This window comes from Pteropus vampyrus, unplaced genomic scaffold (genome assembly GCF_000151845.1).
Source record: "Pteropus vampyrus isolate Shadow unplaced genomic scaffold, Pvam_2.0 Scaffold2, whole genome shotgun sequence".
Taxonomy (NCBI): Eukaryota; Metazoa; Chordata; class Mammalia; order Chiroptera; family Pteropodidae; genus Pteropus; species Pteropus vampyrus.
Genome location: NW_011888783.1, coordinates 19,664,724 through 19,691,884, shown reverse-complemented (window position 1 = coordinate 19,691,884; position 27,161 = coordinate 19,664,724). Strand labels below are relative to the sequence as shown.

Here is a 27,161-nt window from a genome sequence, read left to right as displayed (position 1 = left end):
GACCACTGCTCTAGCTGTATCATAATGCTTATCATGTTTTCTTACTCTCTTACCACAAGTGGCAGGTTCATCAGAGCCATCAAGACAATCTCTTTCTTGATCACAGTACCAATGGCTAGGAATACAGCGTCCAGATGTGCAGTGGAACTCATTGCTGTTGCACGTGTGAAAGGCTGCAAGAGGAAGGAAAGAAGATAGAACCTATGAGCAAACACAAGTTTGTTCCCATTAGTCTTAACAATTTGCCTAAATCTCTGAACTAAATAAATAGTTGCCAAGGAAGATTGAGGCCTGGGAGGTGGGCTTTTGTATTTGCTTTCCACGGGGAGGGAGGAGTATGGGAGAGAGAGAAGGCAGACAATACTGCCCCAGTTTTCTAGAATATTTTTTTCTAGATTCCAGAAATCCCAGAATAAATTTTATTAGAAATACCAAAAACTATTGTTTTGATGCATGAAATTACAAATTAATGTAAGAGACTTGCTTCTGTTTTCTGCTGTAACATACAATTAAATTCTACTGAAATAATAATTAAAGGCAAAAACAACAATAATATGACCGTATCTGAGCTCGTCCCACACACAACCTTTAGCATGTTACACCATGATTCTAGAGAGTTAGCAAAGTTCTGCTGTTATTCATCTTTGTTATAATGTTATAATGTTTATTTGAGTAAATGACTCTGCCTATGTTTGAATATTGGTTCTTTTCTCCAGTAACCTTAGGGTAGCTCCTGTCAAAAGTATTTTCTAAATTGTTATGTGTGTACAAATAAGAATCAAGTCTTATAATTCTTCTGGTCTACAAGTCTCCCTTGCTGTGTCCCATGATATCTGATGATTTGCTGGGGGAAAAAATGCTAAGGAAGCAGAGGTCCCTGTAAGATCAGCATTAGCTTCAATCTGTATGTCCCTATCTGATGGCTGCATCCTGAATTCTACTTCCTCTTGTTTCTGTTACTATAACTGACTCCTGCTCTTAGTAGCCTGGACTGGTGACAATTACTGAATTCTCAAATCTTTATCTATTTGAATTAATAGTCTCAAAGTTACTGAGCTTAAGATCTTTTAACTTGATGTACAAATACAGGAAATTGTTTGATTGAACAAAATTGCTAAATATGAAATAAAGTTTTCTGAAATTCAAACATATTTAAAAACAGAAAATTTCTTTCCATTACTAGTGGCCAGTATAATCACATTAAGAGTAAATTTAAGGGCTTAATGCAAATTCTGCAAGTATAGTTTAGGTATCAGAGCAGGTCTCTGGAGGAAATATTTAGAGATGGGCCTCCAGCCAGGGAACAGAGAGAAGGAACTTCTTTTGTCCCTCCAATCACATCCTAAAGTAACCGCCTACTGAATCTATTTACAAGGTCAATTTGAGATGACAAATTGAAATTAGCCCAAACACCCAAGCCATATATCTTTGTATTAGCTGAAGACATGCATCCCTGGAACTACAGAAAGAGAAGTAGGCTTATATTACCGCAAAAAGTAGAGCTTTCATCACTCATATCTCCACAGTCATTGTCTCCATCACACAAGTAAGTACGAGGAATACAAATATTTGTAGTGTGGCATTTTGTGAATCCAGACTGGCAAGTGCGATCAGCTTGAAAAAGACAACCAGATAAACATTTGGAATATATCCATCACATATATACCATAAAGAATGTCCATGCTGACAGATCTATTGGAGAATTCAAATTATTAGAGGGAGGCATTCTCAAAGCTATCACAGAGGCATGATCCATGACACTTGTTTTATACCATAGAGTCTATAGTAAAGAGAGCTATTTCCAGCTGATAGTGCAGAGAGGGGAAAGGAGGCTTGCTTTGTAGTTTAAATCATTTTCATTATTTAATAGCATCAAGGAGAGTCTGAACTCTTAATTAAATAAACAATGGCATATCAACACAATGGAGTAACATGTAGCTATAAAAAGGAATAAAGAAGATCTCTATATATTGATAAGGAATGATGGCATGATATCCAGGATATATTGTTATATATTGTTAATAGTAAGAAAGCACAATTCAAAATAGTAGGCTACCTTTTGTGTAACAAAAACAGTGATGTAGAGGGAGAGGAGAGGATGGGAGAGAGAGAGAGAGAGAGATGCTTATATTAAAAAATAAATAAATAAATAAACTAATGAAAATTGTCATCCCTATGGATAGATTGAGAATAGTATGGAGGGAACAGGGTGGAGAAGACAAGGACAAAAGACTTCTGTGAATGTACCTTGTCATATAATTTTGACTTGGGAACCATGTACGTTATTTTGAATAAATAAAAACAATGAAAAAAAGGGAAAAGGGAAAGCAGTTCGTAAAATTTGGAAATGGTAACAAATGAAAACAATGATAAATCAAATAATAGCATAACCATACAGAGAAAAAAATTCAAATAACTTTGAAATCAGTATTTTAACTGCATACCCCTAGAGGGAAATAATCTAAGAACAAGTAGATTTATTGGTAACAATAACAGTATTTGTGTAGTTATTTTTAAATTATTATAGGCATTTTTACATTATTGTAGAATAAAGCAAATAAGTTATTATGTTAATGTCATTAGAAACCAAGATTTTTACCATAAAGGAAGAGACATAATTATAAAATTTAAGAAGTTAAGTAAAAAACTTGTAATCTTAGGTTAAACTGAGAAATACCAATATAAATTTATACTGTTCCTTAAAAACTGTATTTCCTAGTTCTATCCACTGAAAAGGCCAAGAAGCAATGAAAGACAAATAGGAATGGGTATTCCAACGCTGTGGCAATTTTTAAATACTGCAAAAGAAATGAAGTCTCCATTAAATAAGTGATTACTTCCAGGGCTGAGACAGGAAATGTACAAGCCTGAGTTATGAGGACCGAATGGGCCATGCCAGGACAATTGAGCGTCAGAAAGAATACATGACTTCACCGCATTGAAACTCATCAATTATGTAAAATCCATGAGTTTAATATGATACTAAAAACAAAACAAAAACTTAGTGCTCATTGCTCACCAACTCATTACTCCAAAAACTGACAATTACAGGGAAAGACTCAAACATTTATCCTGCAGAATTGTATTTCAGGATAACAAAATAGTTGATAAGAGAAATTTCTTTTTTATGTACTTTCAGGTAATAAATGTGGAAGAAATAATCGAATTTTAAATGCTTATTTTGTAACCCTTAAAGAAATCATGGATTTATGAACAACTATCCATGGATGCTAAAACCACTGGGTAAAGGGTCAATGGGAACATCCCAAAGGAAGATTTAGGTTGACAGATCTAAAATTCCAGTTAATAAGAAGTAATAGAGATAAAGTTATAAATTAAAAGGCTCAATTAAGAAACTAGTCGAATCCAGAATGTGGGACATTTCACAGGACAAATCAAAGGCATTTTTTAAAAACGGGAACATTAAAGAGTTATAGCAATCAAAATCAATAGGTAGACCTTGTCTGAATCTTAATTTGAATAAAGCAACTGTAAAAAGACATTTTGGCGATAAGTGACAGAATTTGAACATGGATTGAGTTCTGGAGGATATTAAGTATTATTGATTTTACTAGATAAGCATTACAATGGCATGGTAGTTGTTTTTCAAAATGTCTTAATCACTGATATGTATGTCTGAGAGTTCCTTTAAAATACTCAGAAAAAAAGTGGAGGGAAATGAATGAAACAGATGGGTCATCTGTTGATAAATGTTGAAGTTGGGTGATGGATATATTATACTTTTCTTTCTGCTTTGGTGTACATTTGAAATTTTCCATAAGAAAAAGTTCTTTTAAAAAGCACACGCAAATAAATACTGTGTATAACTCTACCTACAAAAGCAGATGACCATGTAGAGATACCTAAACTGAAAATATATTTGAACTTACACTCTGCTCTTTGTTTTCCCAAGATGTTAACATGCAAACCCCAGAAATTTGGAAAATATCAATTAATAAAAAAGCAATTTACCAGAAAAACTAAAAAAAACAACAAATAATTTCAGTCAACACTGTACTACATAGCTTTTTGCACAACATTAACCACAGCAATAATTTTTGTCATTAACTATGGATAAAACTAAAACAATCAAAAATTTTGATTGTAAAGTAAAATTGGTAAAGCTTGAAAACAATAAAAAATTTTGATCTTCGAGTGAAATTTTAATCTGGCAGATATATAAACCAAGGATAAAATATTTAAGTTTAAAATAGTCAATGGTTGTATGGGTCCATAAAGTTAGGTAAATAATTCAAATATTAAGTAAAGTTGTTTTTAAAAGTCATTTGATGGAATACATTAAAATGAAATTTATGTTTTAGGTGAATACTTAGTTCTTTGTTGCATTGTTTTGTTTCGTTTTTTCAGAAAGCCTTTGTTTCATCTCCTAATATCTAGGACCCCAAAGCACAACGAGTACTTAAAATGAACTTACGGCAATTTTTCTCATCTGAAGTATCATTATCATGGCAGTTGTTTACACCATTGCAGACAAACTCAAGAGGTATGCACCTTCTATTACTGCAAGTAAATTCCGTGGTGGCATTACAGTCACTGAACAGGCACCCTTTCTCATCACTGTTGTCACCACAGTCATTATAGTGATCACAGCGATAATGATACTGGACACATCGCCCATTGTCACAGGTGAAGGCAGTGGAATGGCAGGTGTGAAATGCTAAAAAGAGGAAAACACATTGAAGAAACCTCTTGATTAAAGCATCATCCTAATTTCTAAAAGAATGCAATCAAATAAAATAGACACTTTGAGTTTACCTTCCAAGGCAAAAGCAGCTGCAAAATGGACTGCATGCAAAGTAAGACAACACTTTAAATTAGTTAGATTAAGCAAAATATTTTGTATACTTTTTTTTAACAAATGACATATTTTAAGCAAATGGCAAAGTCAGTCCAATTCTCTATCATTTCAATTCAAAAGTTTACCTCAATCGCAGAAAAGCATGCAAATACAGTTTCTTTGGGGAAAGACCTCTTAACCCCTACACAGTCTACTAGAAAAAAAAAGTACCGAACCTCAGAACATCCACTGTGTTTTACTCACCCCATTTGGATAGAAACTGAATATTGGGAGTGATTTTGATGAAATAATTAGATTAATTATCCTTCTGCTATGAAAAGTAATAAAATGGTAACAATCACAGTCAGCTGGAAAACATGGCAGAGTGAGAGACGTCCTCAGATCTCTCCCCTTGAAACCACAATAAGTTGAACATCTAAAACTCAATAAAAAACACCCAAACTGCACAGCAGCACGTCTGAGCATAGGCTCTGCGCATAAGAACTACCACAGGTGGCATTGTGCTTGTGCCAGGTGTCCCTAGGTGGTCACCTTACCCATTTAAATGTAAATTATGTGTGTATGTATGAGACCAGAACTGCAGGCACTGTTATAACAACTCATTAAATAATTCGCTGATGTCTAGAAAAAATAAAATAAAATAATAATAAAATGGTAAAAATCACCTAATGGAGCCCTTAGTTACATGCTAAATCATGCTTAACAGGTATCAAGTCTCAAGCTGTGTTTTTATATATTGTTTTTCTTATGCCTCTCAAGAATCCTAGCAGTAGCTCCATTTTACAGATGAGATGTCTGAGGCTATACAGATTGTGTAAATGGCATAGCCAGGATATTAATTCAGTATTTTTGCTCGTAACCACTACAGAGGGTATGCTACTCCATAGCATGTGTATCAGCTTATATGCAATTTAGCAGAAATGCAGTCTGATTCTCAGACTCAATGTTTTTCAGTTTTAATGGGATGTTTAGGCACATTTCTAACTAACCTATTCACACATAGCAGGATTCTGTACCAAACACCTGGCATAAAGACATCATTAACTTCTGATGAAGGCTCCAAGAGTTCAACTCACCACAGACACTTTCCAGCTCATCACTGCCGTCACCACAGTCATTGCTGTTGTCACATTTCCACTGCTCCAAGATGCAATGCCCATTGAGGCAGGTGAAACTGGAACCATTACACCGTATACCATTGTCCACAATGCAGTGCTTGTTATTATTGGCCAGATACCAGTGGCGCTCCTGTGGACACTGGCACTCAGCACCATTTGGACCTGAAGAAAGGTAGGCCCAGAGAAAACAAAAGATTTGTGTGGCAAACATTCACATTTTCTCCTCCAGAATAGCACTGGCAACAGCTTCTATATTAAATGTGCTATAAGACAAACCATGGAAACTGTTCTCATCAAACTTTTAACTATATTCTGAGACATTCTTCCACCAAGAAGAACAATCACCAATTAATAAATGTGGCTAATTCACCCTAATCTTTAAACAACTACCCCTCATCTATACTGAAGCAATGGAAACCATTCCGCCTTCTTGGCAAAATCTACAAAGCAACAATATCATAAGGCACATCTTCCTATGAATTTGTTCTCTATAAAACATACTATGTAGCATATTATAACACATATTACACTTTATATCATCAGTAATATTTCAAACTATAAATAGTATCTCCTAAGTGGAAGAATTAAATCTTTTCATAAAAAAGGTAAGCTCGTTGATGGAATTTTTATTCAAATCATGAAGTACCACAGCCAAATCTCATCTTTCTTCCTACCTCCATATCACATAGGAAAAAAATCTGTCAAAGTCTTTCACTACACATACAAACCCCCAAATCTTTTTTAAATTACCCTGAAATCAAGAAGAACTTGGATTTTGTTCTGTTAGAGCAGAATATTCCTTCACCTTCCCTACCAGTTGCCATCATCATTATTACTCTCCTTGATTCTATATTCACGGGCAATGCCTTACCTGGTGCACAAATATGGCTGCAGCCCCCATTAAACTGGTCGCAAGGATTGCTGCAGTGCTGTGGGTGGTCTTTCACAACAACACGAATGCCCATAAGCCAGAAGGGAAAACTCGTGGTCATCGCAGTCTGACCCGACCCGTCATATTTGTTAGCTCGGTAAATTTTTTTTGTGGACCAGTCAGTCCAGTAAATATACTGTCCATTGACAGTCAAGCCAAAAGGACGAAAGACTGTGCTGACAATGATCTCACGTTCCATGCCCATTAGAGTGCTGCGTTCAATCCTGCGCCTGAAACAAAGATTAAAAAGAAAAGAATGCTGGAATCCAAAAAGAGTTAAGTTCCTCAATTGGCAGCCCAGTGCCTGGGCCTAACTGTTGCTTTACACAAGCCCTCGACTTTGTTTTCAAGTGAAGCATGTGACAACTAGAAATGTTTCTTCTGGTGATGGGAGGCCTTAATTTGCTTATCAAACTATAGCCTATATAAATAATTGATTTCTAAATATTAATATAACCTACAAGTAATCCTGTAAAAAAGGACCATGCCGACATTAGTAACAGGAGAATATTATGAAATAACACATGTAATGCATGGAACTCAGTTTTTAGTACATAAAAGTCCCACAATAAAATGTTAATTATTTTTCCTTTCCCACTCCCTCAACAACTTTTTCAATTTCTCATTTACTGAGTACCTTGAGGTATTTACCCAAAATAATCCCAATTTAGACACAAAACATCACTGCTTTGTTTCAAATGAAAAAAAGTGAAATAAAGATCAGGTTGTTAGGTTCTCAATGTCACAAGACCAAAAACATAAGAAAATTAATTAGCAAGAAAAATTAAGATTCTTGACATAGACACCAACCATAAAAAAACAAATCATCTCATCTCTTCAACTCTTCCATTAGGATGATGGGAATGTGAATAATTTCAGGGGGTTCTTGGAGCAGTTACATATAAAATTAGAGTTGACAAAAGTTTCTTAAGGAAAACATTATGAAATTGGCTAAGAAGAAGCTGGCTTGAGAAGAATCTATTTGAGAAGACACCGAATGCTAAAGCCCAGAGAAAACTTAATGTCAGTGTGTATTTAAAAATCATTCATATTTTATGGTAGTTACATGGGGCCTATAGGTTATAAATTGAGTGATTACATCTGTAACTATAGCTGAAATGAATTCTCTAGCAATGCATCTTTAGATGCCTTTCAGTTTATAATTGAATTCAATTTCATGGCATAGATCAATTTTCACAGGTACATTTCACTAAGCTAGAATATATTTCCTATAACTGTGATTCTACATTTTGGCCACATCTATTTGGCATATTATATTTCATTCCATCATGCAATTCTCTCTTTTTTTGGAAGTGGGAGGAAAACTCCTCTTATCAACATCCACAAAAATAACCAAAGGCACATACAGACTAGCATCTGCCCAGTACAGAAGATCTTCCTCATGGTCCACAGTGAGCCCACTGGGCCAGACCAGGCTGCTGTTCACAATAGGTTTCCGGAAATTTCCTCCCAGTGTTGCTCTCTCGATTTTGGCATTAGTACCCCAGGAACTCCAGTAGATATACCTAGTAGTCATCCAAAGGGAATCATAATTAATCCACCACAAGGAACTTTGTAATCTTTTTTACTTAAAAAAGAATTGCAGCATTTTTTAACTGCAAACTGACATTAACACAGCAAATGTGACCCTACTCCATTCCCACCTACACAATCTGCCCAAAAGGGATTTACTGAGTCAGAGCATTGATTGCCTAGTATGCTGCCGACCTTTCTAGCATCACGTGAGCTCTTTCCCAGGTAAGGTCACTCATGTTCTTTCTACTTTGAATCTGTAGCTACAGTGTTCAAGCCCTAATATGGTGGCCCTCTACGAACCTAAAAAAATTTCAGGCCCCTCTCTCTCCAGTAACAAGCACACAGAAATATAATAAAGAAGAGGACGGCATACCCTCCACAAGGGTCTAACACAATCGCTCTTGGCTCTGTAACGCGGGCTATCACAGTGCGCTTAGACCCATCCTCAGCCATGGAGTTAATTGTCTGGTTCGTGTAGTCACTATAATAAATTCTTCTGTTGATCCAGTCAAAAGCAATGCCATCAGTAGTCCCTATATCTGGACAGACACCAACAAACACACATACACGAAGACGTTAAAGTCTCAACATGCACTTTAGAATCACCAGGTCATCTATGTGTGTTGATCCCATCGTGTCTACTTCCTTCCAAGATAAGCTATACTTGGAGTGCACTTACCTGAAACAATTATCGTGGGAGAACTGATCTCTGCATTCAGGCTGACATAGGAAATCTGGCCATGTCCAGCTTCTAAATTTTGTGTGAAGTAAATCCTGTTATTTATGCCGTCATAGTCTAGAGTCATGACATGTCTTCCCACACTTATTGCTTGGAAAGGTGTGCTATGATCTTCAGGATCCAAGTGTAAGCTTCTCAAGGAACTCTCCGAGGCAAAGATGAGGTAATTTTCTTTCGGAATGGCACAGCTCTTACCATCATGATCCAGGGTCCCAAAAACACAGCTACATTTTGGTGTGTGCAATCCAGGCAGAGCAAAGCAGAGATGGGAGCATCCGCCATTATTTTCCAAGCAAGGGTTGTTGTTGACTTCTGCTGGTGACCGGGGCTGGACATGCTGGTCAAAGATGGTCACATCTCTTAGCCAACTGATATTGTCCCTTATCACTGCTGGCGGCTCTGTGTTCTCTGGTTCCTTGCTAGCCTGGAGGATTTTTTTTAAATTTCTGTCTACCCATATCATAGAATTTCCAAAAACAGTGATGGCATAAGGAGTTGGGTAACGACTGCCATAACGAATCACTCTCAATTGCTTCCCCTCGATATTGATCCTTGAAATTACATCTAAAGTGTCATCAACCCAATAAACGTAGTCATTGTTATGGTCCACTGCCAAGCCCCGTGGTGTGACAACGCCCTCTGACACAAGCACAGTTCGATTGGTACAGTCAAGAAAAGAACGTTCAATCTTTGGGTTTTGCCCATAGTCAGACCAGAAGAGGTATCTGTTCTTGGGGTCTACAACAATATCCCTGGGCATATCCACTATGACTCTAAGTAGAACACGGCGGTAGGTGGTATTGATCTTTAGAACTTCTATCAGTGTTTCAGACTGAAAAGCATTGATGAAATAAAGATTTTCTGCAGGAAAATGAAAGAGCATGCTGATGAATGGAAAACCAAGAGGATACCTCTTCAAATTCAGAACAAATATGTAAGGTTGAGGTTTGACTCATTACATATTGACTTTTCCATGATGATAAATGTCTCGGTTTAGACTTAGAAAAATAAATATTTACTCTTAGAATATCAAGAGATTGTTTCTTCAAATTTAAAGAAAATGTGCCTATCTTCAGCTTCTAAAGCACATTAGAATTCACAGCAAATGTCAAAACCCACTTTCTACTAAAAGGTGTATTTACCAGAATGTCCTTCCTCTTCTACCTGAATGTCGAACACCTGACTCTTCAGAGACTATAAATATACATTATCATGGCATAATGATGAAAAGAGCAAAGAGCGAGAGCCAGCAGGATCTGTTGATCAATATCACCAAATGCTCTTTGTGCTTAGCATTAACATGAGGCCTTTTTCCTAGTCTTTCTAACCAGTATCATTGTTTTCATCCCAGGGACCTTCTAAAGCCACCAAAACAAAAAGTTCATTTGAGCATTACAAAACAATGTAAATGCTAGAATAAAAAGTCCATAGTGTGAAGACAGTATAATGAATAGAGAGGAATCTCAAATGGATTCCATGCAGTTGAAAGTCTATTGTTAAATTAGCTACCAAAGCACACCTACTTTATTCCTATATCTGACTCAAAACTGCTCTAGAGTCATCAGGCCAGTATATAATATTACCGACCTACTCTTTTCATTACCTGTCTCTAATTGTACTATATGTATATTCCAATCCTTTAATATAGGGTTGGCAAACTTTCTCTATAAGGGCCACATAGTCACTATTTTAGGCTTTGTAGAGCATATGTTTTCTTTCACAAGTACTCAATTCTGCCATCATAACATAAAAGCGGCCACAGATGATACATAAACAAATGGGCATGGCTATGTTCCAGTAAAACTTAAAATGGGCAGTGTGCATTTGGCCCATAGGCCATAAACTATTGACCAATGCTTTATCTATACCCTCAGAAATAGTGTAGTAAATTCCTAATCAGGAATGGGATTTAGAAACCCAATTAAAGCCTCATCTAAATCATACTACCACATTTACTATTTACAATCAACTCATTACAGTACCTAAATTTTTACAATATATTTTAATTAATATTTCTATGTGATGTCTACTTACCAAGCTGGATAACACAATGATACCTATTTTATAAAATTGTACTATATTCTAAAAATTATAATACATTTGATACATTTGTTTCTCAGTGTATCATTAAAAATGAGTGGGAATTCAAAATTAAATACATGGTTCAATACAACTAAGTTAATGAAATATTGAGTCAGGCATTTCAACAGAACTACAATAAAGAAAGTGCCTAATGATCAAAAGAGTTTTTACACATTAACAAGAGGAAGCAATTAAAAATTTGGCAACTAAAGTTTCTCAGCTTTAAAATAAATAATTGCCATTTCATGGTTTTCATTATATTTTAATATCAGAAAAAAAACAAATCTGTAGCATATATAATATTAGACTAAACTCTCCAAAATAAAATAAAATGATAGAGATACAAAAATAAAAAGGCTTTTCAATAAAATCACTGTACAGCTTACCCACCTGCTACCCAATCCACTGCAATACCCCGCACTCCATTTTCTCCTATCCCATGTGTAATGATGTTTGTAAAACCAGACCCATCTGGTTTGATTCTACGGATTGCATTATAAGATTTCTCAGAGATGCTAAAATCACACCAATAAATAAAGCCAGAAGATACATCAACATCCACATGCAATGCATTTCGTCCTGGAACATTTAAGAAAAGATCATTAAATAAGGCTCTAGCTGGAACTAGAACTTTTAAATATCTGCCCTTCCTCTCAAATCCTCATTCCCAAGCCTCTGCTTTGACTATGCCCCCGTTACAAAATAAAACCATTTGTTTCCCAGTTGGAACAAGCACACCCATCACCCAGTTCTTGGTTTCTCTCACATTTCCTACAGTAAGGAGCACTGGCTCCTGGGAGAAATGGAATGGGAAAGTATACGGTGATCCTGAAACATCTTACTATACCTAGAAGCAAGGAAGCACTCAAACACAAATGGAATCATGTCAAAAGACACATGCAGCCAATTCAGGAAGAACTCCCTGGCCAAAATGGATAACTGGAGCATCAGAAGAGTAAATACGTTAAATGATTTATAACACATTGAGTTAAAAAAGTAAAATCTTGAGTCGACAGTGATAACAACTGGGTGATTAACTGGGTAAAAAGGACAGCTCTCCTAGAAGAATATTATCCAATAAATATAGAAGAGATGATAGAACAAGAAAACCATCATTTTACAATCCTAATTAAATAATCCTTTCAGTCAAGGATCATCATCGATGGCTGCTAAAACCAATGGGTAAAAGGCACTTGGGGGATAAGATATTCATAGAGTGTCAAGAGTGACCCCAAAGATTTCACACAAATTGCAAAGCAAAAATCATGCTTTTAAAAGGCAGGGATTTCACTGACACCACCTTAACCAAATACAATGCATGAATCTTGATTATATCTTTGATGGAACAAAACAACAGCTATAAAAAACATTCCGAGGCTAAGTAGAGAAATATAAATATGAATATTAAGTGACGATGCCCTTAGGAGCTGCATTCTAAAGTATGTAGGGGTGAAATATCATGACATCTGCAATATATTTTCAAAAAGTTCATTAAAAATGTATGCATATATATGTAGGTATACACATATAACACAAAAAACCACACAGACATCAAGAGCTCAAATGTGGTAAAATGTTAACAAATGCTGAACCTAAGCAAGAATATAAGAATATTTACTGTACTTTTCAACTTTTCTGTATTTGAAATTTTTCAAAATCAAAAGCTGGGAGGAAAAATTATTGATTTTATAATAATTTACAAAATGGTAACTTAGATGCATAACTTTTTAGATATGGGAAAACAACGAGTCATGAGTACATGTGAATATGGTCACGAAGCAGGAGCATGTGTGGCGTCAGAACACTGACTCCTTTCACCATAGGTTTTCCTGTCTCTTCTGACCATTTCTCCAACCCCTTCATTCCCTTCATCCTCTTTTCTTCCCTTGCTACCTTCTACTTCTGTCATTAGCCTGTGGCGTACTCCTTGTGATGCTACTAAAAACTCTTGTGGTACTATACACCTAGAAACCTCTTGGCTAATGTAAAAAGTGATCACTTCATATATTCACAACATGCAAGCATAAAGTGCTGCAAAAACGTAGTTATTAAGGAGAGACTAATACTGTCAACTCATTTATTTCGACTCATCAAATATATATTAATAAATCAGATTGGGGATTATGTCATTACTATTTTAAAAACTAATGTACTTCTCAGTTGACACTTATTGGATTTTGTTACCCAATGTCACCATAAAAAATCAATTAATTAATTTTTTTAAAAAAGTTAATATACTTATACCCTAAATCTCCATTAACAGTTGGAAATAAGGTTCGGTTCTTCTGAACACCAACTCTGTAATGCTTCTTGCAATCTCGTGCTACATTCTTTCTATTTTGCTCTAAGCCTGTCATTCTCAGTGTTGTCCAGGGCCCAGCAACATCAGCATGCCCTGGGAACTTGTTAGGAATGCAGATTCTCTAGCTCTACCCTAGACTACTAAATCAGAAAATCTGGGAGTGGGATCCAGATGTGTGTTTTAAGAGGACCTCCAATTCTGATACACACTAAAGTTTGAGAACCGTTCAAGGTTGAGCCAATTTAAAGGGAAAGACGAGCTTCATCATGCACTGAATCCAAACAAGAAGAAATGCTTTCTGGTGCCAAGGATTTCAACGTGGCACCAGATGTAGTCGAATACCACTTGTACTGGAGTTGGCATACCTTGGCCTGCCACTGGCACCATGGCTTCTGAATGATCTGACAATTCCAAGCTAAAGCCTCTGATTGCAGACAGCATCGAAACAACAATAAAAGAGCTATATGGAGAGCAGGTCTGATTATCAGGATTGAGTTTAAATCCAGTGGCACAGGCACACGAGAACAGTCCTCCTGGTACAGGCAGGCAAATCTGCTGACAGGCATTCACATTGTTGCTACAGCCATTTGAGGATTCGGCAGAGTCTAAATGAAATCAAAATCAGCGTTACTTTTGGCCTATCTACCTGCCTCTCCATTTCGCACTGTTAAAACTGAGTCACCAAATAATTCATTATAAAAATTAGTAACAAAATACAATATCTGAGTTAACAACCTAAAAATAATATTAAAGAGACTAGAGCTTATACAACTAACACCTAAAGATATGAAACAGGACCAAACCATTTTATAACAGTTAGAGAATGAAGCATTAATTGTATTTCTTCCACAAATATATAAGAATTAGAGAGGTCAGTATACAAATTCTTTTTCAATTTCAATTTGCATGCATGTGTTAGAACATGGGTCTGTGTATAGGCACGTGTTCATACATGTAAGTGCGTAGATGTGAATATAAATTGTACATGCATACATGTGTATGTTTTAGTTACAAATACTTACTGCGTCTGTGATAAACTCGAAGGCCCCTCAGATTTGGAGTATTATCTCGCAAGACAACTTTGTTGGACCCAGTGGCCTTGTCAACTCTTTCAATGACCTCATATTGTTCATCAGAATAATAAAGGAATGAACCATACACAGCAATTCCCCATGGGTGGGAAAGATCATTTACTAGGACCATTCGATCTGTACCATCCACATTTCCTCTTTCAATCTAAAAAATCAGAATTTTCATTATTGACTGATTCATGGTGAAATGAGAGAAACATTTTAAACTGACATTCTCTTAATAATAATAATACCTCGCAGTCATACAACACTCTATCCTTTACAGAGATTTTTCATATCTATTATCTGATTTGATAGTCACAATTGCTTGGAGCATTAGTCAGGCAAACGTCATTGTGCCCATTTCATTCATAATGAAGTTGGAGTTTAAGTAACTCAATCAACTTTTCTCAGGTGGCATTGTGAAGAAAAGGGGCCTAAATCTCTTTCATTCCTGTGTGTGACATTCTGGTCAGGGACACACATTTAATGCCTAACTGGACCATTACACAGGAGTTGGCTGACCCCGTATTTAACATCTTCACCAACAATTTCTGCAATGAGGATGAGTAATGTGCTCCATACAATCACAGAAAACAGCAAGACTGGATGGGGCAAAGGGTAATGCTGTTATAGCAGAACAGGTAACAAGCCTTAGTCAAAATGGCTTGGTAAACTGGAAAAGAATACATAAGAATGAAGTTGGCAGTAGGAAATGACAAGTTGTCTGCTTCTGAAAGAAAAACCAACTGCAGACATAGTTGATTGGATTTCATTCCAAAAACTTGTCTCAAGTGCTTCCTCTGTGCCAGAATCTGAGCTGAGCACTGGCAAGGGAGACAAACAAGGTCTGGCTCACTGCCTTACTGGACAAGGGCACTCAGCAGTTATAAGAGCAGGTCGTGCCCTTGAAATGGCAGAAGTTCCAGAAGCCTAGAGCAGGGGTCTCCAACCCCTGGGCCATGAACCAGTACCGGTCTATGGCCTCTTAGGAACTAAGCCACACAGCAGGAGGTGAGTGGCAGGTGAGGAAGGGAAGCTTCACTTGTATTTGCAGCCGCTCCCCAGTGCTGGCATCACTACCTCAGATCATTAGGCATTAGATTCTCATAAGGGCACCAGTCCCCAGTGCCAAAAAAAATGGGGACCTCTGGAGAGCATAGGAAAAATAACCTTGTAGGGAGTTGCTGAAGGAACAATCTGGACCAGATTAGCTGATCGAGATCAGCAGAGGCCAGGGTTCTAGGTTGAGCAGTGATCAAACCTATTTGCTGTGGTTTTATGAAGACAACATGTCTCCATCATGAAAGCAGGTCCAGCAATGAGGGCTATGGTCTAGCCAAGGCTAGAGAGAAGTGGCTCAGAATGGTGGAGGTGGCAGAAAAAGGGTACACCTGAGGAAAGAGGCAGAGAGCAAATTACCCTCTGATGATTTGTGATGATTAAATAAGGACGTGGTTATTAAAGTGAAGAAGAAATATAAGGAATCTAGCCTAAGAGAAAGGATGAAGAGTCACACCACTAACAAGCTCACAGATTCAGGAGGGCAGAGCAGAAGTAGAAATAGGAAGGGAGGAAGATGATGAGTACTGTGTGAGCCGTGCTAAGTTGTATGGAGAAATCACACCATGTGATAAGAGCTTCCTCAACGTTGCACACATGCATCAAAATTTGTAAAGTGCTTTCACATTCATCACTACTTCCTTATAATCCTCAAAGTTTATCACTATTAGAAGTACATTTTAAGAGTAAAAGTAGTACTTGTCAAACTGATAATGAACTGAAAACCAAAACTACTACACAATGTTATGGAGGGTACCAATGCCAAAGATAGATTTGAAAGGACTACTATTTAAAAAGCAAAAAAGAAACTAACATACATTCAATTCCATACTCAAAGTAATATTTAAATTGATCAATAATTATTATTGAGCACCTTTTAATGGCCTAGTCCCAGTTCAGCCTCTTAAGCACAGCAATAAAGATCAAATATTATTTCTACAAATAAATGAAAATATATAGTTTCTGCTTCTTATTGCAGGATGTAATGAACTCAGTCTTGGAGTTTAAAATTACCAGTATAGGGAGTTTTCACACATGTGCAACTATGTTATGATATTAGAGAATAATATGTAGCTAGGAGGGAAGGCTGAGTACAGAAGTTTGCCATATATTTTTTTCTTAAGTCTCTATTATTGGAGAGCCTAGACAACATTCGAAGAAAAGTATTGATATCACTAAAACATGAAAGAAATGGCTCTTAAAGGACAAATGAGAAATAATAAATGGAATTACTTTATCTTGAAGGAAAACATTAATAAATATTTATCTATAAAAAACTATGCACATACTGTAAAGAACTGGACTTCAACTAGAGCAAGATTTGCTCAAGGGAAAGAAGTTGTTGGGAGAAGGGGCAATAAAACACTGGTCACCAAGAGAGATCGTTCAAGAACCACTGCCAGATGACTCAGTACAGTAGTGTCAGCCAGACAAGTGCAGCATGAAGAGCAGCAGACTATAAGCGTGTTCGTACCACTCCCCGGCTAGTGACCGCCCAGTAGAGCTTCTGCTCCTCGATATCAAGGGTGAGAAATTCCAGGTGTTCAAGGCTCCCAGTGAAGAGCGTCTTTGGCGATGTGCCATCCATATTAGCACTTGCAATCTTGGCAGGAACCCCACTGTCAGTTCCATGGTCCGACCAGTACAGTTTCCTACAACCATGAAAAACGCCAGCATGTAATAAAACAGAAAGCAGATTAGAGTGAATGGCGTGAAAATGTGTATTTGTCAAGATGCACCCAATTCAATGGAGGAAACCTGACACATCGATACCTCGTTAAATACAATGTGGAGAAGTACTTAACCAGCGTTCTTTCAATGTCTGTATATTTCCTGGTTATTATTGGAGTAGAAGCCATTTTAAATGGTATCTAAACCAGGAAATTAGCATCCTTCCACTGGTGGGTGATCCTTGAGCTTGGTCAGACAGGTGGAAAGCTTATGACTAAGAAGAAGCCTACATCAATAGTCAATCCCTTTTGAAGAATAATATACTTTCCAATACCCTGGGAAGGACAAAGCTAATGAAAATGTTGTCAGGTACCTCACTGCTGACCTCTCAGGCTTCTTATTTATAATTCTCCAAATCATCATCTACCGCAAGATCAGATACTTTCTTACCTATTCTGATTTCTGTGATGAAAAAGGAAGAGTTTTGAAATTTAATGCAAAAAAATAGGATAAAGAATGAGTAATGTTTTTCTGAGAGTAGAATCCCATTAACATGCTGATATCTTTCTCTTTTTGTAAAAAGCTGGACTACAGTCCTGCCTTCCTTGCAGTTAGCGTGGTCATGTGACTAAATTCTAGCTTAAGGAGTGTGAGCAGAAGTGATATGCACTATTTGTAGGCCTAGCCCATAAAAACTGTAGGGCACATTCTTGAATGCCCTTTCCTTTACAGTTCAAAAGATATCAACACCCAGAATGACCCTGAAAATCTCCTACTGAAGACCCTATCAGCCTGGGGTCCCTGAATGATTATGTAGAACTTCCTCCCACCCTTTCTCCAAGTTCTATTGCTCAAATGAAAGACAAATAAACTTCCTTTGAGCCATTATACATTTTGGAGTTTGTTTCAATAGTTAACCAATCCTAACTAATAGACCACCCAATAATAGGAGCACAATAAATAATTATTTAGTGAATGAAGAATGAATAATGAATGAACTTGAGTTTCAAAAGTGGGACATGAAATCTAAGGTGGTCCTTCTTCTAGAAAGAATAACTGAAAACTAGGACAAGTAAGCAAGCATAGACTAGCATTTGTGCTTTTAGTATCCTTTAAGAATTGGGTTTCATTTGTGCATCATTTTTATTTGAAGCTGAGAGCTAATACAAACTAGTTCTTCTGTTCCCTTCCAGGCCTGAGAATCTGCTCACTTTCAAACAGAAAGTCAAAATCCATTTGAGATGAGATGACTATCTCTTGTTTAAAAAATCAATGCTCATATAATACAACTTATTATTCTAGTTTATAATACAGTATAAGATCAACAAAATGAATAACTGATCAGAACAGAAGATTCTAGTCTATGTCTATTTGTTCTCCCTGCCCCAGTTTCTTCCATTCCAATCCTGACCAATCTTTCCGAAATACAGATTTGGTTCTATCACTCTCTTCCTACAAATTCCCTACTGGCTCCTTATTTCTCAAAAGAATAAAATAAAATAAAAATAAAAGCATGACAGCAAAGTATGTCCATGATTTGTCCCCAAATGACTTTAAGCTACTGTATTTCTCATCTGGTTAACTGCCCCCTTCTCTAAGCCTCTAGTTCCAGCCCTCTACACGATCACACTAAATACCACCATGCTTCTGCATCTTTAATGCTCACTTAACTTCAAGTATCACTACCAGTTGCAATCCATTCTCTACCTACTGGAAACCTCCTCATCCTTCAAGATCTATTTCAGATGTTACCTACTCCCTTAAAGCTTCCCTCACACATTCCAAGTCAAAATGTATTGCCCATTCTTATAACTCTATTTTAAAAATTTCTGCAATTCTTGCTTGTTCAGAATTTCCAGTCCAATATTATTCATTCAAAGAACACAGAACAAAACATATATTATATCTTCCGCATTAAATATAAAATAGAGCTTTCTTTTCCTCACTGAGATTTATATTTTTAAAATGTTGGTTATGAAATCAGAAAATGTCCTAAGTTTGAAATCTTCCAATTTATCAAACTATAACATTTACAAGAAAGGTGCTGTATAAAAGGCAGGAGCCATTTATGAACACTCACCCATTAGCAGGATCAAGTGTTATGCCAACTGGAAAACCAACTCCAAGAGCTGTCCCATCATTGGTAATAAGTGTTTTTGCATATCTGACATCTCCTCGGAGTGTTAAAACCTATAACATAAAATCACTTATTAGAACTGAGTTTCATAAGGGCAAAACAAAGGAAGCTGAGACAAAGAACTTAACACACACAACTAATTCCAAAGCATGATTAAGGATGAATGAATGGGAGAGTTGGTGTTAGGCTCAGCTAACTCTCAATTGCTTTTCAGGGCTATGAGGAAATGAGCTCAATAGAAAATGAAAGAAAAGCAAAATCGTGTCTTAAATTTCTATTTCCAATTCACCTAAAATTTCAGGAGAGGAGATGTGTATGAATAAAAGAAAGATTCAAATAGGTGAACATAAAGAATCACTGCCAGAGAGAAACTACAAATGCCTTCCAAATAAATGGCTTCGGAAAAAGGTAAAAGAAAACTTTAGAAGACAAATGGGAATCCCAAAGCTCCCCTGCACCCTAGTGACTGGCATATAGCACCCAGTGGCCCATCACTGCAAACATAGTCGATCAAAAAGTATTCAAAGTAAATTTGTTCCAATAGCCTAAGTGAGTTAAAACACAAGAATCCAAATCCGTGTCCTGCCACATCTGACTAAAGTAAGTTCACCACTCTGAACTTGGTGTCTTTATCATTAAAATGTGGATGATAATGGCACCTTCTGCTTAGAGCTTACAGGACTATGAGATAATACACGTAAAGCACTTACCACAGAATCTGGCAGAACCTGTGTTTAATAAATATTTCCTAATTTTTTATTCATTTGTTGGGCACTTAGTATGTACCAGACATTATAATAAGGATTATTGGATTTAACCCTCAAGATAATCCTGTAAGATAGATACCATTATTATGCCCATATAACAGATAATGAAAAAGAAGCCTAGAAAAAAAACGGCTTTCCCAATGTTATTTCCTTGGAATTATTATTGCTAATAGTATTGCTAACCCTGTGTTAACAAGGTTAACAGGACCCTGACATGTCACAGAAAAATATGGGTTACTGGATTAGACTCAGTTTCTTATAGGAACAAGGCTATTTTAAAATGCACCTGAGACAGTCTGAGAGGAGAAACAACTAGTAAGAAATTAGAAAATGTCTGTTGATTTGCATGAAGGTTTGTCTATAAAATTGTTTTTCAATGCAAAGTTATTTGTGTGTCAGTGTTTGTTTCTCTGCCCTCTCTGTCTCTATATGTCCCACCACTCCATGCCCCACCCCACACACACACACCAACACACACCTATTTCCCTCCTTGCCTTTCTCTCTAAATTTTTACCTCTCCTGTCTGTTATTTTACTTTCTCTTCTACTTGAACTAAGGTAATTTTTCTCTTTCCAACTTGACTCTTTCTGCTATAGTTTCTCTCCCTTTCTTAGGCCTAAAGAGTTCTTTAGTTCAAAGGAAAGTTCCTTTCTTGTTTTTTGGAATATATCAAGCTCTCTCTCTCATACACACATATAGAGATTCTGGAGGCTTCACTCATCAGCTACAAAATTGCCTTTAGTGAATGGGCACACAGCTACCCCTAGTGGAAAACAATTTCTTAAATGTTTCTCTTATTTTCAGGTTGGAATTAGATGTGAATTACTCTGATGGTGGAAAGGATATTATACAGGTAAACAGAAAGTGAACACTATTCTTGTTTTCTTAAGCAATCTAACTTTCTCTTGGATGAATAACAATTGACATCACCAAAGGAGAAACCAATAAAAACACTAAAAAGGCAATTTACCTTTGGCTCATTATTGTCTTTATGGATATTCTAAATATATTGATGATGAGGGAAACAGGGCACTGTATTCACAAGATACCTGAGTGTCATGAAATACTTTTATTTACTGAGCTTTTAACCACAGATAAGGAAAGAAAGGCTCTTAAAAGTTAAGTAATTTCTCCAAGGTCAAACAGCTTATGAATAGAAAAAACACATTACTGTCCTCAGTCACAAAATGCATCTTCATAACTCAGGGTCTCGAATAAAGTATTTTTCTCTGCCTCTGTTCCCTTTTGTTCATCATTGGATGTCCAGGACTAACCATGGGACTTATCCATAGAAAGCATTTACTAGTGTTTGTTGAATGAATAAATAAATGAGCAAGCAAGCCAGACTCAAAGCCAGGTCTTTGAACATACACATGCACACACACACACTCAGTTACTTTTCAGCTGGTGCCTCTTTATTCTACCTGCTGGAAGAGACACATTACCTCTTTTCCCTGCTTTTGGAAAACAATCACTCTAAAAGGAAAGACTCCCATTTACAAAGCAAAAGATAAAGAGATAGAAGAGAAGCATATTAATTGTCATTTGGAATTAAGGTAGCTTTGTACTGAGTGGAGTCTAGAGATGTGAGTTTGGTATTAAGGGTCTTAAGCTATAAATATTGCCTATGTTTTCATGGGAGGGTGATATTTTTAGTTGAGATTATGAAAAATGCCTTCTGTCACTGTTGAAGGGGGTTAAACCAGGCTGGATTGCTGGAGTTGTGATTCGTAACAAGGCAAAGTTAGAACATAGGAATCAGGCAGTGAAGCTGACTCTTTAAGACAAAGTCTTAACTTCTGTGGGCTTCAGGTTCTTATCCAAAACAAAGGGCCTCCGAGGTTCCCCTCATGTTAAGAGTTACTGATTCTACCTAATTTGATATATCCTGGGGATACATTAGCATTTGTGCATATTGCAAATGTCCTTCTCATTGTGAATGGTTACTACACTTGCCTGCCCTTGGGAATGTTGTGAAAATTAAAATTAGATGATGTTTGTGAATCTGCTCTAAATTAGCCACTTGGCTGCTGTGTGCCTTCCACAGCTTTCTGAATGCCCCAAAGAACAACTTACTTACTAGCTGGTGCCTGACCTAGAGCAGTGGATTGTCACTCTATTGGATAGCTATCCCTGCTAGCTGTCCTTCTCAAGATCTCTCTTTGTTTCAGGAATTTTCACTTTCAAAATTATGAATTAATAATCCCTTACATGTTTTAACCTTGCCCCAGAGCGGAGAAAATCAATACTAATCAAGTTACTTCTGATTACTTCATGTGATTTCATACCTGCACCCCATCTAGAATTTCTTCTGAGAATTGGAGCTAAAAAGAACAGTTATCACAAAGAGGAGAATATCAAAGGAATTAGAATCAAGTTTCTACTTTCTGTTTCACTGTTAGAAAAACTGCACTGGAGCCATAGAAAGATTTTTATCTTAGAACAGAGGTAAACTATATATTTGGTTTAGGACTAAAATAGCACTGAAGATTTGATAAGAAAAGATAGTGAAAATTCTTTGTCTACTATGCTCTTCCCTTTATGCTGAATTTCTTACAAAATTTTCTATTTATCTTTTTATATATTTTTATAAAATATCTAAAATCCTTTTATAAGAATAAGTTAGTATTGATATTTAGGAGGAAACAAAATAAGGCAGTAGAAAGTTCCAATAATTTATTTTTAAGCTGGTTTTTCTTCTTAAACTTCAAAGACTTAGAAAGCTAATACTAATATCTCTTTGCTTTTGCTTCTGCTTAAAATAATTTCAAAAACCATGAGAGCATTTCCTGAGAATAGATTTTACATGAATCAGAAACCAGCGTTTGTGTAAATAGTACTATGGAATCATTACCTCAATTGACTGAGTTCCAGAACTGGTGTAATAAAGGTTTCTTGATATCCAGTCTAAGGCTAGGCTCATGGAAGAGCCCAAATTAGATAGAGGAACAAATACTGTCCTGTTGGTTCCATCTGTCTTCACTCTGTGAATTTTACCCTGAGAAGAAAGACAAAGGAGAAGTGAGCTGTTTCAAGGCCACCGCTTCTAAGTGAAAACATTTTCTTCACTGCAGCTACTGCCAGCTACCATGTTTCTTTAACACTCCTCGGACTTGCAGAAAAGGCAAAGGTTCGGCACCATTGGGTGGCCCCCCTGTGTATAATGCTAATGCCAGCAGCATTTTGAAAACACTGAATTTTAAGTGTCACAGGAATACATAACGGTTAGCATTCTGAATATCTCTGATATAGGCCAAAGTCATAAAAATAACCCAAGTCACAGGCTCAAATTAGGAGACCAGGAGTGTATTTTTCATAGTGGTAACAAGTATCAAACATGAAGATCTTCCCTCTCTTCCTCAATGGGAATGGCAATGGAATTGGAGAGGTGATCTTTGTATCCTGGAGGCAAAGATTCTGGATAAAGGCCCCAGCAGCCACATCAAATGCTTTCCTGGAATTCCCTTCAGGAACTACTGCTTTTTGTATTGAGCTATGATCATTTTTATGTTAGTCTAATACAAGTTTACACCCTCTTAAGAACGACTTTTGTGACTGCAGTTTCTAGGCATGTAGTCTATAGTTGGAAGCAGTTAATTCAGTGCAGGACAAACAGCAAGCACTTAATAAATACTTGCTGAATGAATAAGAAATATGCAATAGATTAAATGTACTTATTATTCTAAAGCTAAAGAGTATTCCAATCTTTGCTCGAAGCCAGTCTCCCATTTATATTCCTCACTGAGTCAAAAAAAAAAAAAAACTTGGTGGTAAATTCTTTATTTCCAGACCATTCCTTTTATTCACCCAGCAAAAGTTTGTCTATAAGAAGGCACCAGTGCAGGTTCTTTGAGGACAAGTTATATACTTTGAATGTTATTCAAAACTTACTGGATTTTCAACCCAATAGATGAATTCCTCTGAGTCATCAAATTCAACATCATAACCATTCTGAACCCCTGATATGGGAACCATCGCATCATTGCTCTTCACCTCAGGATTAAGGGAGATTCCAAAAATTACTCTGCGTCTTACAGTTATTAAGAAAGGTTGATCATCTGTGAAAATAGCAGAATATCAGTCAAAATTATATCCCCCTATTCCCAGACATGTACAGTAATGAAACGGAGTGGATTGTTACCATCATGAGACAAAATGCCACTGCAGCAATAAATACAAGGCATGGTAGATATTTCATTGGATAACCCAGGGCCTTTCGTTAGATTTCAGTGGGTACTAGATCACCAGGTGTCCGACTCCACACACAGTGTTTCTGGACTTTCCCAAGGCAGACCAGTATTTACCTTGCTCTTCATTAATCCCTTACTTACACTGATAAACCATCCACGTTTGCCAAGCATCACGTCAAGAAGTTCTTCCATTTCTACCCACAGACAAACTTCATTAATACTGAGCTACTTAGAGGAAAGAACAGTTGGATTTTGCCAAGAAAAAAAATTTATAAACTATTCTTGGTGAATGACACTTTATTAGTTTAAAGTGTGTTCAGAAAACAAAACTACAAAGCATTGCCTAGTGTTTATTAGAGACTTTAATTACTAAATAAATCCAATTTATAATCCCACCAATTGCTTTTTGACTAGATTCTAACTCTTGGAAGGCAATGACTATGTCTAATTTACTTACTATTATGTCTCCAGAGCCTGGCATATTATAGTTGCCTAACTGAATGACCAAATAAATGAATAAACGGATGAATGCATAAGTGAATATGTAAACAGTGTCTTCTAGAGTTCTCAAAGTATCTGTTCATTTTAACTTAAACATCCTCATATCTTATTTAATTAATTCACTTAGCCTCCTAAATAGATAATAAGAAGTCTTATTTCAAAGATAATCTTCAAAGATAATCTTTATACTAGCTGTAGTACCATTATCCAAAAAATCTAAATTAATGAAATTCAAGAGTGGGGTTTTATTTTATAATTCCTCTCTAAGTAAAGGATAACTTTGGAATGTGAGTTCTGTGTTATTAAGACACATATATAAGATATATTGCATATTAAGATAAAATATAAAATGTTTAATCATTGCAAAATTTTCATGGGCTAAAAATGTTTTATTATTTTGATAATCTGGGAAGTCTTCAGCAGGATTATTTTGACATTTTTTTCTTTTCTTACTTTCACATCTTATTAGCTTTTCCTTGTTCCTGGTATTTTTATTACTGAAAAATAACTCAGAATTTATTAACCTAGTACACATTTAAAGTAAATTTTGCAACTATTAATGCTCTTTGTTTTTCAAAGTTCTACAATATATAGCATTTAGTTTTTTACAACAAGCCTGCAAAGTGTTTTCAACTGAGGCCAGTGACTTACAGAGGCTATTTAACTTCTGCAGGAAACAATGCAGTAAGAGATTAACTTGCAGGACCGTCCTCTCTTGGCTGCTCCACATTGCCCCTCTTCTGAACTGCAATAGCCATAATAATCACTCCCATTTATTGAGAATATGTGGCACACACTATGCACCATGCAAATATTATTTCACTTATCTCCCTAAAGCCTCATAACCCTGTTTGTTTGTTACCACCCTCATACCCGCCCCTCCGCAGCCCCCCACAGACACAACTTTCAAATGAGGCACAAAGAAATCAGGCAGTTTAACCAGAGTCACACAGCTAGGTCTCTTGGACTTATTTGTTCCAAAACCAATATTCTTAGTCACTTCTTTGAAAAAAGTGCAGGCTAGGTGCTACTTATTGAATATCAATTACCACTCAATTCATTTGACTTAATAGCAATAATACAAAATGAAAGCTATATTATGAGTTTCACATGTACCTTGAAATTACAGAAATGATATTTAATCATTTATTATGTTATAAATGCGCATTGATTCAGTAAAAATAAGAACTATTTCTCAATTTTGCAGGAGACGTTTAAAAATTTTACTTACTCAAAATCTGATACTGCCCTTTTTTATAGGTAATTTTCCTCTTAAAGGAATTCTCAACCGAAACACTGTTTAGGACCTAAAAAACTTTTCGTTTCTCATCAAACATGGGCTTTCTTGATTCCTCTGAGGAGCTCTTCTCTCAAGCACTCCCCTAACTCTACTCCTCCACTGGCTGCTTCTCTTTCCTGAGGATGTGTCTCAGGGCCGTTATCTGCTCACTGCCAGCATACCGAGAGGGCCTATCACCAATAAACAACTTGTGAGCAATGGAACAGAGGGTTTGGTATCATTTAATGCTGCACTGCTGGAAAGTGTGAAGGCCAAGGTGAAGGATGATGCCAGAGAAGCACTAGAAAGGAAGTGACCACTGAGACAAGTGGCCTAAAAGGGTGCTTGAAAAGTGCTCTGTAGGAAAGAAAAAAAGAGGAGTGATTTTCTGACAGTGTACACCTGTAAAGGAGCAAGCAGGTGAAAAACACAGGACCGGAGGAGCCAAAATAATGATGATGATGTTGATGATGATGATGATGATGATGATGATGATGTGGAGGACTTGTCATTCACTCAACATTTACCGATGCCACTGTGTGCCACAGACAATAAGTATACGTCGACTAATCAGGTGGAGGCTCTACTCTCAAGGAACTTCGAGTCTAGAGGACAAAGTATATGGGCCCTTATAATTCCAGATGATAACGGCCAGAAAGGACTAAGCACAGAAGAACCTAGAGTTGGATGGAAAAGAGTTTAGGAGGAGGTGATGTTTAAGCTGTCCAAGGTCAGTATGTCTCACTCTTTGGAAATGAAAGATCCTTTCTTCACTTTTTTTTTTCAATTCCTGATTCCATTAAGATTAGTGTTAGCAGAACAATGAAGAGACAACAGTCAAGAATGGGAAATTTATGTCCTAATTAAAGGGTGGCATTTATGACTCCAAACCTAGGTCCTCCTTAACTCAGGCCTTGCACAAATTGACCAGCACTGCAGCCTGTCCTAGAGTATAGG

At 36.6% G+C, this 27,161-nt stretch overlaps 1 protein-coding gene across 1 annotated transcript in view; it reads right to left on the bottom strand.

Moving 5' to 3' along the window:
- The window catches only part of LRP2 (LDL receptor related protein 2), a 191,448-nt gene that overhangs the window by 58,868 nt on the left and 105,419 nt on the right, over window positions 1-27,161 (bottom strand). The window contains exons 31-45 of the mRNA XM_023528463.1: window positions 24,126-24,292; window positions 23,089-23,232; window positions 19,411-19,520; window positions 17,134-17,311; window positions 14,550-14,763; window positions 13,893-14,132; window positions 11,616-11,804; window positions 9,084-10,004; window positions 8,778-8,943; window positions 8,236-8,394; window positions 6,809-7,098; window positions 5,896-6,099; window positions 4,436-4,678; window positions 1,489-1,614; window positions 54-173 (exon numbers count right to left, since the gene is read on the bottom strand). Coding sequence (XP_023384231.1) covers window positions 54-173; window positions 1,489-1,614; window positions 4,436-4,678; window positions 5,896-6,099; window positions 6,809-7,098; window positions 8,236-8,394; window positions 8,778-8,943; window positions 9,084-10,004; window positions 11,616-11,804; window positions 13,893-14,132; window positions 14,550-14,763; window positions 17,134-17,311; window positions 19,411-19,520; window positions 23,089-23,232; window positions 24,126-24,292 — 3,471 coding nt within the window. The remainder of the gene's footprint in view (window positions 1-53; window positions 174-1,488; window positions 1,615-4,435; window positions 4,679-5,895; window positions 6,100-6,808; window positions 7,099-8,235; window positions 8,395-8,777; window positions 8,944-9,083; window positions 10,005-11,615; window positions 11,805-13,892; window positions 14,133-14,549; window positions 14,764-17,133; window positions 17,312-19,410; window positions 19,521-23,088; window positions 23,233-24,125; window positions 24,293-27,161) is intronic.